The following is a 14,563-nucleotide window of genomic DNA, read 5'->3' as shown; positions in this document are numbered from 1 at the left end:
CTCCTCAGTGGATTATTCCTTCCACACTCATGAGAACTTGGGGGTGATTTTAGACGCCAACCATAACTCTAAGGAAGAAGGACTCAGGACTCATTTTGAAGGCAGATGTGACAAAACGTTCTAACATGTGGGGTGTAAAGAAAAAGGAAAGGGAGGAAGCACAATCGATAGCCACAGTTTTGAACTAAGCGATTTATGGGACGGTGGACAGATTTATTGACATAGAGGCCACTAAAGGAGGAAGAATATGGTGGGAACGGGTACCGAATCAGAAACTGTGCTGTTGTGAAGCGTGGAGAAGGAAGTGAGGTGGAAGGGATGAGCTCCTGGTATGTTGCCAAGCCTAGTCTCAAACTCCTGGCTCAAAGGACACTCCGGCATCAGCCTCCCAAGTGCTGGGCCTGCAGGTACAGGCACTGTGAGGCCCAGAAGTGCTCTTCTGATGTGTTTATTTTAAGATACCTATTATCTCGTACTATGGAGATGATGGGCCAGTCAGGAGGGCGTCAGGGTTTAAGATATAACCTGAGAGTTGCTCACATATAATTGGTGCTTAAAACTGTGAAACCAAGTAAAATCCACATGGAGTGAGCTGGGAAGTATAGAAAGAGAAAAGGGGCAGAAAGTATTTTGGGAGAAATGGAGAGACTAAGGAGGGAGGAACCCTCAATGCTTAAGGTTGAGAAAAACAGTAAAAATTCAGAAAAAACACTGAGGGTTGATCAGTGAGGTAGAAGGGAAAATGTAAATGTCCCTATTCTATGCACAGAAACAGAAACATTCTAAGAACAATAACCACAACGTAATACTTTGCATTTTCATAGACTACGTCACCACTACATTTCCTCAATGACCTACAGCACAGAGCTCTTGCAATCTGTTTTCAGATGAGGCTGCGTACAAATGATTATCCTGGAAGTGCTCTCTGCAGTTGTGTTGATTTGTTGACACAGTCAACCACCCTCACCTCTTAAGCACATTTTCCCAGGCATCAATCACTGTGCCCGTCTGAGAACCGCAGTGTAACCCTGAAGTTGGTCTACCTGTCTCTCCACCACAGCCACCAGCCGAGCCATAACTGTGCTCTGTAATTCTTCATTGTTATCAGTCAAGGTCACTCTTGGTAGCAAATAAACTTAAAAGAAATTCTTATTACAGACTTGCACAATCTTGCGAAAGTTCTAGTATTCATTCCTCATATTCTTTTTTTTTTTTTTACTTAACTGTAACCGCCGAGTGTAACATGGCTTGCCAATTCATGTGGCCTTCCTTCTTCAGAAATTCAGATCATTATCGAATACTTGCTTTAGTTTTGAGCCAAAATAATTTTAGTTCCTCCCTGTGATCATCATCTATAAGTTTAAAAAACTAAATTTATTAACTTTCATCCTTTCTCTTAATTTATTTTCATTTCAAACAAAAATAAATTATTTCATCTAAAATACTATGTACTCTTTTTCTGTAGTTTTAAAAACTCTTCTACTACACTGGGAGTGCAATAAGGGTGAACATATGCCTTACTAATCTTTGAATCTCTTATGTCTAGCACAGTGTCCAGTACAATGAGCATGTTAAAAAAATATTCAGTGGATAAGTGAATTAAAAATTCCTTTAGATTAGCTTAAACTATTAATTTTTAGTTTGATAAAATTAGTAAAAACTTTTTATTATAGTTTAAGTTGAACATTTAGGAGAAATTTTGCTATTGCCGACATTCAGTGAGCCCCTCAGACTTCTGTATCCCTATTACTAAGGTATACGATTTTCATTAGTGTGCTAGTATATAACAACCTGTTTTGAGTGACAACTGCTACTGAAGTGAACTCTAATTTTTTTCATAATTAGCAGTGTAATTAAAATCACTCGCTACATTGATAGGCTCTGCCTTTTGTTCAATGCAGCAAATACTTTACATATTGTAAGAAAATTTATGACCCCTACAATAATGATGGGAGGATGTTGCAAATTCTTCACTACTATTTGTACAAGTCAACTTATAATGGCTTTATCAGTGAATTAATCACTTTAATCAACCAAACTCAGCTGAGAGAAACATTTAGATTCTTTTCCCCATAAAATTTATAACTGAGTTTAAAGGTTCCTCTCACTGTTTGGTAACAACATGCCAGCGGTCTAAAGGTCATAAAATACTTCATCTGAAGGGATAATGGGGCACCACGTAATATGTGCAGATAGTGGCTTCTGAGTATATTGCCAAATTGGCACCAGGTTTTTCAAACAATGTGTGCATCAATCTAATGCCTCCTAGCTACAGAAGGACACTGTTTGACTATAGACTATGAAGATTTCATACAGGGCTACAGCATTCTTTTTCTATTTTTTCTGTAAGAGCCATGTAACACAGAATACACAGGCACTGTGTACTGAAATGTCACAGTTAGCTAGCTGAAAGTGCTAGGGAATCAGTTTGAACACATAAACTGTGAAGTATTAACTGGCAGGTTAATATTACTGCTAGAGTTTGAAATTGAGAAATCTTAATTTTCCACAACATATTTTAATATCAGACAATTATATAATTTTTGGTGACTGTATATTATTTATTTTTAAAATATTTTTCTTGGATTTTGCTTATCAGTAACATTATATAGAGGGATTTTTAAATTGTCTTTTATTATCCTGATATAATAAATAATGTCATCTTACTTGCTATGCAGTATGTTTTTTCCATTTTACATAATGTGTGGTAACTCTTTTACTTCATCCAAAGCAGAATTTGATTGAGAAATATAACTAGTAAATAACATTCCCTTTTGTTTTACTATTAGAACACATTAAAATTCATGAAGCCGCTCCTAAAAACTGATAAAAAGTATAATCATTATATTCTTACAAGTGAAAACAGTTTATTAATTAAAATTTCACAACCTTTATGGTCACATATGGTGCAACCATGACTATCCCTCAATTAGGAACGGGTTCTATGTACCAAAAATCAATCTTTGAGAAGTAAGTGAACATTGACTTAATATTTGGTTAATATTACATCTTTTCAGGAATTATTAAATGCCCATTTAATTTCTCACAGTCAATACATAGACAATAAACTATCAAAATGTAAACTAATTTTTGATCAAATATTCTAACATGAACTCATGAATCCTGACACTTTAAATTTAAGTATTGCCATTTAAAAATACCATCAATGTTCCATAAAATATCTTTGGAATCTTAAAAGCGAAATAAATATTGATGAAATTTATGATATTTATTGTAATTATTTTCTTCTGTGTCATTTAAACTTAAAACACAAACCAAAAATATGACATTTATATAACTGTTGTTGGAATTATTAATCATGTTATTCATAGTCATTGCTTAGTAACTTTAATATCCAAAGATATCTATTTGTTAATCAAAACTTTTGTGCATATTTTGAGTAGGAAATATGTTGGACTTGCATGTTTCTTAGAAATGCTGATATATGCTGTCCAAGTTCCTGAAAGCATTCTGCCAAGGTGGGGCTGACCTTCTCAGGCATTTCCTGGTGTCCTGGTGTCACTGTCTGCCTGCAGCAGTTTCCCTGATTCATCCTGTGGGGAGGTAGGAGTAGATTATGGAGCTTCTGTTAAAAAAATTAGAAAACCTTTAAATATAGTATATTTACTTCAGAGTTTCCAAAAACACTGAACCAAACAAGGTGCCAGAAGTTATGAACAGGGTAGTTAGTGTTAGCAAACATGAGGCACAGTGTGTGATGATAGAAATCTGTACATGGACAGAAAAGAGGAAAGCCAACATATGAACTTATCTATGAAAGAAAGGCAGCTGAGGTACCACATGCTGTGAGTGCAGCATGAGACATCTGAGCATCAGTCAATCCACCAAGTCTTCAAGAACTGAGAAAAGAACATTAGATCAAGCATTACAAACTTTAAGATTTACACTGATCATCAATATTTAGTATTGCTGCTCAGTGAGCTATTCACAGACAGGTTAGGACTAGCTCAGTAACAAAAGGGGCAGAAAGAGCAGGCAGCCACAAAATAGAAAATACTATGTAAACACCCCAGGTAGTGTGGTGTTATAGAGTATCCTCCACAGACAGGGAAACTTTCCTCAGATATCTGACGCAGTCTCATCTAAACAAATGAAGTTACTGTTTGAGGTACCAATGGGTTAAGCCAGCCACAGAGAATCAAACTCCAAAGTGATGTCAATCACCGATGACACTAAATTTGAGTGATGAAGTAGGAAGGGAGAGGTAAAGTGATCTCTTGGTTAGTGACACTCTGAAGGTGCTAAATTGCAAAAGGCAGTTGGAGGTCACAGCCTGTGAGGTTGTACTCAATTCAGATGTGGTAGACTGCTGTTCCTGGAAGGTGCTGTCCCTCATTCCTGCCTTATACCTTAATTCATATGTTCCTAAATGCTATAGTTATTGTACTTAAGATTTGTTTAAAAGAGGTATGAATAAGAGAGTAAGAGCTTAAATCATTCAGCTTGTTCAATTATTCAATCATATTTTTATTAACTACTTATTGGGCACTATGCTGGGTCTATATTGTTACGGTTGATATGGTTGTGTCTATTTGAGAAGTCTAGAAGCTTAACTAAGTAACTCAGCAGTTCTACATCCTAGGGTGTAGAGGACACGTCCTTATTGCTCTAGGATGTTGTTAATTGTGTCAAGTTTCTTAAGTTTAGAAGGTTAACTAAGTGACTCAGCAAGGGTCCAGGGGTCTCACTTTGTAAACATCCTGAGCCTGTGCAAGAGGAGGGCAGGGAGATGGTATGAGTGCTACAACTGCCAGAGGGCCAGTAGGTTGCTTATAATGCAAGGGACAGAAACAGGCTAGCTCTTCCCCTTTCTGCTCTTGTTGCTTTTGCTGTCTTCTGCCACGTTGAATTGTTGCCCCTATGCCATGCCATCCTGCCTTGGAGCCAGCTGATTATGGACTGAAACCTCCACAAACCGTGAGCTAAATAAACTTTTCCTAACTTAATTTTGGGCACGGATATTTTGTCTCAGCAACGAGAAAAAAAGTAACTAAAATAAGTACTAACAAGGTAGAAGTGAGAAAGAATACAGTTTACTCAGCTTCTTGCTGCTTGCCATGTTATTACTGAATTTCTTTATCAATAATAACCTGGAATAGTTAGTAGAGAAGAACAGAATTTTACATTTTAATGAACTCACAGTGTTTAACTTCATGCTTTATATATTCAAAAATATCTTTAGCAAATACTAAGTGTGTACTAACTATGTGTTAAGAACCTTTTTACTTGCTGAGAATATGAAAATAAGTAAAATGTACAGAATTTCTGCCTACCCATTATACATATAGTGAGCAAAGCAAATATTTCAATTAATAATTATAAAATTTGAATATAAAATCCTAATTTAAAATAGTAACATCATAAATAGGATTATGTAGGCATTATTTAATTATTAATATTAATTCTATGATTAAAACATTTAATGAAATCTAGTATCAAAAGTCAGGACAGTAATCAAATTTTCCAATTACATTTGACATTAAATCTATATTGAGTACTCCTAACAGTATGGAAAGAAACCAGAGATTTATAAATTTATAATGCTGAAGTGGAAAATCCCTTCAAAATGGTAAAAGTTATACTCACATTGTATTAATACTTTTGAATGAATTTACATATTTCTGTTCTTCCCTCCCTCAGAAAACATACTTATTAAAAACAAACATTTTAAAAATCCAGTAGGGCCTAGGGAAGAAAGTATAGATTTTTCTCTTGGAGACTGATGCTTCTTTTAGCCTTTATAACAAGATACACAAGAATGATGGCAGAGAGTGGCTCCCAGAGTCAGACTCACTGTGAAATCCCAGGCAAGGCACTTCCTTCCCTGGGCCTCGCTTCTCTCTCCTTGAAAGGGAAGTGAAAAAAGGCCCCAGCTTCATGGATTTAATGTGAGAAATGTTAATACATTAAAAGGATTTAACACTTTTAAAGCTCTTGTGTTAAACTGAAAGAGTAGTACATTAACAACACGTGTCAGAATCTTTACTGACTGAGGTTCTCAAAACATTTCAAGTGGAGAATTCAAACTCAGTACTAACACTTGGGCATTTATCTGGGCCACATACTTTCTGTGTAATAGAACAGCAGACCAAGCTGCAATCGCTGATATGCACAAGTTCTTCCTCACTGCAAAGGACAAGAACAAAATTCTAAGCGTGCTGCCAGAACACCACCACTCCCCGATCACCACCACTTTTCCATGTTGACAATACAGGTTCTGTTCTGCTGTCGGGCTGTGATTATCTGGCTTTGCACAGTGGAAAAACTTATTACCAAAGTGTTCCAGCCGTAACTTGTGAACTTATCCAGCAGGAGAATTTTCCTGCCAACTACAAGCTGAACAATTTCTTCCTTCATTCCCCTCGTGTATCTTGGACAGTCTCAGACAAAGTTAACTAAAGTAGAAGTCATGAAAATTATCTGATAAATGTTTGAAGGGAGTCATTCAACTGCATTTCCATTACCTAGACAATTATTGTCCCCTGTGGGAGGAAAACATCACTCTCCGCTTGGGATTTGCTGTTAAGGAACAAGAAGGGCTAATCGGAGTTTGTTAGAAGGGAGAGTACCAACCTGAATTCGTGACAAATGTGCATGTACATTTTTAGCCTTTGCAGAATTAATCACCAACCACAGTCTGTTCTGATAACACCACCCTGAGCATTTGCTTATCTTTCCAACAAGAGGCAAGAGGACTACAGTGTAACAACTGAATGCTAAACAGATGTCTCAAGAATTGTGACAGGTTGGGGCTGGGGATTTAGCTCAGCGGCAAAAGCGCCTGCCTGGCAAGCGCAAGGTCGTGAGTTCGGTTCCTGGTACCAGAGAAAAAAACAAAAAAAAAAAAACAAGAATTGTGACAGGTTTTACAAAGAGCTTGCCACAATATTATATCTCCCACTGTCAGTGATACATCTTAGTAAAATGTGTACATGCACAGAGTCACAGTATGCTTACAGAAGAAAAAACATATCTCTGTAATCAACTGTTAGATTTATCTAGGAGTCAGACATGCACCCATAACCCACAAGCTGCAAACATCCATCAGTTGAATCCATGTGTGAAGTGCTTTCTGAAGGAAAATTCTATTCAAGTGGTAATCATTTTTCAACCAGCGGACCTAAAAGTTCCTTCAGAGAAGTGATAGCCTCTTACCTATCTTTATAATAGGGGCCTCTAAAAATCAAAGGCAATCTGTTTATTTGGAAAAGGCACCTAATTACTTCTCAGTTCTTAGGCTACGTGGCAGAAGGAAATTGAAATAGGGTAGATTTTTAAAATAAGCCATGTAACTGAGTTCAAACAATTAATATGAAGTTCAATCACATTTAATCTAAATGTCATGTTAATGACTTAAAGAAAAGGTATTTATCAAGTATTTGCATATCACTATATTGTTGAAGGTGAACAAAATAGTCAGGAAAGCCCACAATATAAATAAAACTTTGATATTGATTATATATATATTTTTTCCTGTACCGGGAATCGAACTCATGACCTTGCACTTGCCAGACAGGTGCTGTGTTGCTGAGCTAAATCCCCAGCCCACGATATTGATTATATATTGAAAGCACATGTACAAAAAAAAATGAAAAGTTTGTATTATGTTTTAGTTATTTTCTCCCAAATAGAAATCTACATGCAAATTATTTGGTAATACTTTTGTGGTGACTAGTCATAAACTGTAGTAATATGCATACATAATTACTGAAAAATACAAAGCTTGGCCTCTGTAAAACAGAACGCTTCAAGTTTAAGGAAAGAAAAAAAAAACAAGAAAAAATAAATTTATAAGCTTTCAACTTTTAACTAATTTCAGTTAAAGTATGTCCAATAATACCCAACTATAAAACCTAAAGTTCATATTTATAAAATACTAATACTAATCTTATATATTTATTACTAAGAAAATGGGTAACAAAATAATGAAACAAGATTCTTGCTTTAAAATTAATGCTTGTTACTAGATTTTCTTCACTTTGCTCAGACTGCTCAAGATGCATTTTAGCCATAATCCTTGTGTAAATTTCAGTAATCAACTGCATGATGTGCTTTTAAATCTGAGCTGAACTGTTAGCTGCATTATTTACCTATAATCTTCACAAAGTATGAATAGTGTTCATCTACATTTGTCCAAACCAGTTTAAACTACTGAAAACAGTACAGCTAGAGTAACTTCTTAACTACTCCATCATTTCAGGAAACTGTAAATACTGTGTGAGCTTTCATCGAAATCCTTGCTCATGTGGCTCAATTTCAAGGAAAATATACATTAATATTCATAAAAGATGACTTTAAGCTGTTTGGAGGTAATGTTATATACATATTCCACTAACAATACAATGAAAATAATTGTATTTACTAGCATCTTAGGACACAATAGTTTCAAAAAGAATAAAATCAAATAACCTGTATGTTTTGTATTTTTTAATCTAAAAGTATATTTAAACTTAATATTATCTGAAATCTCATGCTTAAGGACTCAGGGTTTAAGGAAAAACTGCAATTTTCATATGCAATACTTCAAGGCTGGATTTAATTTTGGACTAGTTACCCTCATAGTGCAACAGAATTTATTTCATTTACACTATTAAACAGAAAGACATAAGTGAAGAAAACCTCTCCACCCCAGACGCATACATTACAGGTAAGGAGCGCTTCTCCATCTGCCTTCACAGCATAGATTCAAAGTGCTGAACGGGGTCTGTGCTGGGTCACACTCTTGGGGTTAGGCTGTGCAGAGCCGTCTAAATTAAAAGTCTGCATTTACATTATGTAGACAGGATAAAAGGACAAACCACAAGATCACAGAGATGAGTGTATCAGGGGACTGAGAATTTGGAAAGTTAAGGGTAGTGCAAAAGTAACTCTAGAACAATGGAAACAGCTAAAACTGTGGCAGCTTCCCACACATGCTGAATTTTTGTTATGCCAGGAAGAACCCAGAGAAATGGGAAAGAAAATGGAAAGAAAGATTGAAGTGCATTTCAATACATAGAAAAATATCCCTTGCTCATGGATAGGAAGAACTAACATTGTGAAAATGTCCATACTACCAAAATTGTTGTGCAGATTCAATGCAATTCCCATTAAACTACCATTAGCCTATGTCACAGATGTAGAGAAAACATTTCTTAAATTTATCTGGAACCAGAAGAGACCCAGAATAGCAAAAGCAATCCTGGGCAACAAAGACAGGTCAGGGGGCATCACAATCCCTGACCTGAAATTATACAACAAAGCTACTGCAATAAAATCACCCTGGTACTGGCTAAAAAACAGACCAGAAGATCAATGGCACAGACTGGAAAAAACAGCCACAGCCACAAACACACTCAGTCTTTGATAAAAGGGCCAAATAAACTTGCTGGAAGAACGATAGCCTCCTCAATAAATGGGGCTGGAAAAATTGGCTTGCCACTTGCCAAAGACTGAAAATATATCCAAGTCTATCACCACGCACCAAACTAAAGTCAAAATAGAACACAGATCTCAATATTAAAACAGAAACACTAAATCTATTGGAAGAGAAAGTAGGTAAAAATCTTGAAGACGTAGGCGTAAGCAGGGAGTTCATGAGGGAAAACCAAACCACACGGGAAATACCGCAAAGAATCAACAACCTGAGATCTCATCCTACTGAAAAGTTTCTGCACATCTAAAGAAATCACCAGCACAGTAAAAAGAAAATCCACAAGTTTGGAAAAAAGTTTAGCTAACTGTCCCTCGGACAAAGGACTTTTATCTGGAACATACAAAGAACTGAAAACCATCGATAATATTGATGAGAATGTTCTTAAATTTTACAGTAACTGTCAATGCTTGGCCTTCTGTTATGATCTCAACCAGGAAATGTATTTACAAAATACTACATTTTGACAAGAAATATATAAAGTAGTTTTAATGAAAAAAATTCAAAAACATACTTAAATAGCAAAGAGTAATTCTTCTAAATGGGACTACTGTTGAGATAAAGCAATAGCAGAGACCCAAAATGCTTTGTATGGAAGTAATTGGAAAGTAATTGTTCAAAAGGAGGTTCTTATAAGAAAATTACAAATTCATCCTAATACTGTAGAAATAAAGTGACTTCTCAAGTCTTTAAAGAAATTGCAAGTGAAGTAAATTATCTTAGGAACTGCATGTGTTTAAAGGTCAGCTTCAATTTTCTCATGCCATTCTAGAAAGTAGGAAGTATAGTTTTTAGTAGTTAACATTTAAAAGAGAAAAGAAAGAAGGGGAAAATTATGAATATATGTATATACAGGATAGCTACCATAGTTGTACTACTGACTTTTATTGCTTTATTGAAAGGAACAGTTAATAATTAATCATTTGATCAATCTATCCTTCATATTTGTTTCCCTGAGAAACCACTTTGAAGAAATCAATATGTAATACAGCAACCATTGTTAATTTCCTATCACCTTGTCTGAACTTCAGTATTGCTTGTATTGTTCTTGTGTTATTTTGTAAATGTATGTGTGTTTGTTTATAAATAAAAAGTTAACATTTAGCATTGCAATTCTGGAATATTACATGTGAAATGGGCTAATGGAATGCTCATTATATAACAGAAGACTTCCAAATGTACTATAAGATAACCATTATTATAATACAAATTCAACTACTAGGCAAGATATAGAGATATAATAATATCTGAAATTAAACAATGAATTGTTAGCATTGGTCATGAACAGAGCAGACAGCAAGGCAAGAAGAAAGATAATGTGTAGAACAGTTGTATTTCAAATTCCTTCTTAAAACAAACTACAGTACAAGATTACGATTCGACCACTTACCGAAAACCTATCTTCTTAAAGGCACAATCTAAAGATATACTGACTGACCTAGTATCTGTTAAAGCAAAACAGAAACAAATTATCTGGTCCCACATACAGCATTTTATAACATAAATTCAATCAAGAGCACTTATTCTAAGGAACTACTGTGCAGAATATTAGTCCTACTTCTCCAAAGACTATTTTGCATTTCATTCTCTAGACCTAAATGCATTCTTTTCATAGTAATAAGAAGAATATTTTTCTTTCTGAAATTTACGGTTGAGAGAGAGTATTTTGCAAGCAGCATACAGCCATCAACCAGGTTAAGTTTGTTAACCAAAACGTATGGCAGGGGGAACAACACTCCATCATTATGTAAAATAAAACTGTAATATCATAAAATGCCTTGGTTATACTAGCTTATCTTTTCAGATAATTTGATGATGAAAGTGACTGATGTTCAAATTACCACACAAAAATTCAAGCTGTTGTACTGAATAAAAAATAAAGACTATGACAGCATTTCTAGGCCCCTTGTTTTACATCCACCAAATGAATATATACGCTACTGTAGGAAAGCTGTATTTGATACTATTGATAACTTTTTGCTAACCTACTGAGAAGGAAACATTCTTACAGTAAGTGTTTTCTGGATATCACTTCTTAGGCTTTAGAAGCTATAACTAAATGACTTAATAAGAACACTGAACTAATCAAGAATCACAGACACACCTTGATTAGGGGACATAGCACAACTACTGTCACTGAGATGGCTTGGTCTTTGGGCATCTTCTCTGCAAGCACATTTAGATCCCAGTTCAGCTGGTTGAGGCTCCTGGTTCTAAACGCAGCATCTCAGAACAAGCCTTTGGGAAAGGCAATGAGGTTCATATTGCTTTGAGGATGCCTGTGCCTGTGTCTTGAGATTTTATGGCTATGGCCTGAAAATTAACTGACTCTGATAACTGGAAAGTGTGGACAGAACATTTAGCTAAAATAAGAGGGGCACTTATAGAACTGAGAAAGCCCAAACCAAAAAGAAACACGGAGAAATCAGGCATATCCCCAGTTAACTGGAGCGTGCTTATTTTTTAACACAGGAAATACATTTCAGAGTTGCTACACATTAAATAGTAAAAAGCTTCCAAGTTAGGCTAAGGAGTTTCATTTTATTCCTTATTACAATAAAAAGTTACTAATTCAGTTCTTATACTACTATAAAGTGAGTTTTATTATTAACTTTATTTTACTATTTTACATTCGATAAAACTGAAGTAGACAGGTTAAATATTTACAGTCTTATTGCTAGGAAACAGAAGAGACTGAGATTGTAAGCCAGTTTACTGGTATTTATCATTCAAAAAGCAATATTACTAAGACTGGGTTTTATTATGATTAACTACTGTTCTTATGCTAGATAGAAAAAGGTGAAAGCATTGATTGCCTACGACTCCAAAAGCGAAATGAGAGGAAGAAGGATGTCTTAATCTCATGTTGAGAGCTCCTGTCAGCAACAGTTTCGTACATTCAATGATAAATTGCTGAAAATCACAATAAAAAATTGAAATAAGGCATACCAAATATTACTTTAGAAAATTATTTAATATCACAGGTGAAAAAAAAGAACTATGATTATTTTCCTCTTAGTTGACTGACAGTTTCTTGAAATAACAGAATTGTTTTAAAAAGTCAAGATATCCACTCTATTATTTCCTAAAACTGTGGTGTACATTACATTTAAAGACTAAGATAATTTTGTATAAATCAATCAAAATACCTTTTTGTACTTTATTTCTCTACAGAGTAAACTCCAATACAACAGAGAACCCAGGAATAGAGATGACGTATCTACAAGTATCTGACACACACTTTTAACCCATTAATGTGATGTACTGAGTCATAAAAACTGAAGTTCTCAATGGAAAGTGTATACTATAGGAAATGCAATTTAAACTATGTACGGGAGAGAGGTGAGGAGAAGGAGGTGAGCAGAAAGGAGCTTTCAGATTTTTAACCAAACAGAACTCTGACCTTCACCAAATCAGCAAAATTTTCCTACACTATTGTATAGTGTTGCATGCTGCTCTCCCACTGACTTAAACTGTAAATAGTAAAAAGGTATGCCCCTTGAAAATATATGCTTACCCAGCAAAGAGGTGGAATTGACATACTCCAGGCTATTGAATTTTTTAAAGTTGTAAAATTTAAGCCTTTCTTTTCTTATGGGGAAAAGGACAATGCCTTGCTCATATTTGAGAGACCAAAGACAACTGTGGAGCCAATCTGGTGAGACAGAAATGCTGGAGGCTTCACTCCAAGTAAGGATTCCAGCCTTTCCATCCCCTAAAGGATAGAGATGACACTAAGTCTGAGTCTTGGGTGTTTCTCTATTGTTCCACTTACCTCACAAAATCACTGTGAGAATTCTTTTTTTTTTTTTTTTTGGTTTTTCTCCGGTACTGGGAACCGAACTCACGACCTTGCACTTGCCAGGCAGGCGCTTTGCCACTGAGCTAAATCCCCAGCCCCTGAGAATTCTTAATATATGAAAGTAATTCCTACACAGGTGATCCAAACAATGAAGACTACTATTGTAGAAGCAAATTCCTTGATCTTAAACACAAAATTTGAAGTCAGACATCAGAATTGTTATTTCTGGTTTGCACATTATTAAATGATTGATCATCGGCCATTCTCAACTCATCAAAAATATACTCTATTCCTTTATTGTGCTTGTGATATGTTGTAAAATGTTATATGTCTGTTAATGTTTCCCTCCTTTTATCTTTAAATTAAAAAAAATATACTCTATTCCATTATAAAATGCAGATAACTTCCTTTAGTTTATATAAAAAACACTGCTTGAGCATTAAATTAGATACAGTGTGGAATACAAAAGCAATATAAATGTAGTATAACAAACTTCAAATAGCATTCATTAAATGCTTTTTAAGATTGAAGAATAAGGACAAGAAAAATATTTAGCAATTACCTTTTCAGTTTGTTAACTGTGATGTTCCTTCACTTTTACAGATCAATTACCAACTGGTATTTAGCTACAATTATACTTCTACATGATCTCTAAGAAATTTTCCTCCTCTTAAATTTTATAATTTTTGAGGTCCTCCTATAAAAACTGCTTATCTGCACCCTAAATCAGAACTCAGGAACACTAAGTCAAATCAATAATGCCTCAATATGAAACTCTTCCTTTATGTCCTGGGTTCTACAGCATTTTCTCCCCCTTCCTCTGTGAGATGCACTCCAAGTACCTCACTGGAGTCACGGCACCACAAACTGTACTGAACCCTAAAATTTCAGGCCACCCTAGAAAACCAGTGAATAGTCTACAGCTTGGATGCAGCAATTAAGAGGTAATTTCCACTCCTCCAACCCCCTCAAAAAAAATCACTCTTAAAGCATCCAGTATCCTCCAGCATTGCTGTCCTCCTGTCAGGCAGAGCTTGGCTTCTGCGATCCAACACTCTCAAATCTCATGATATTTACAAGCAACTCTGACACAGTTTTATTTCTAGGTTTGTTTCTAGTCACGTTCCACAAAGCAAAGTTCCAGTTTCTCAGTTCAAATATTCACCAATACAAGGGAGAAAAAATAGTCTCCCCTTGCAATCTGGCTTAACCCCTGGCATGTTTAATAAAATATCTCCAGGAGATAAATGTGACTCATTGCTTCCTACCTGGCTTGCCAGGCTGTGGTAATTTTTAGACTCTCAGGTGGAATGGCAGATTGTATTCTC

General features: G+C 35.3%; 1 protein-coding gene across 1 annotated transcript in view; it reads right to left on the bottom strand.

The window, feature by feature from the left end:
- Positions 1–14,563, bottom strand: part of Prr16 (proline rich 16) — a gene marked incomplete at its 3' end in the record, with an annotated part of 132,227 nt that overhangs the window by 60,961 nt on the left and 56,703 nt on the right. Inside the window, 1 exon segment of the mRNA XM_013507054.1 lies at positions 3,491–3,554. Coding sequence (XP_013362508.1) covers positions 3,491–3,553 — 63 coding nt within the window.

This window comes from Chinchilla lanigera, unplaced genomic scaffold, assembly GCF_000276665.1.
Source record: "Chinchilla lanigera isolate Chin_1 unplaced genomic scaffold, ChiLan1.0 scaffold00007, whole genome shotgun sequence".
Taxonomy (NCBI): domain Eukaryota; kingdom Metazoa; phylum Chordata; class Mammalia; order Rodentia; family Chinchillidae; genus Chinchilla; species Chinchilla lanigera.
The sequence above is the reverse complement of the archived record's forward strand: the minus strand, read 5'-3'. Positions and strand labels throughout refer to the sequence as shown.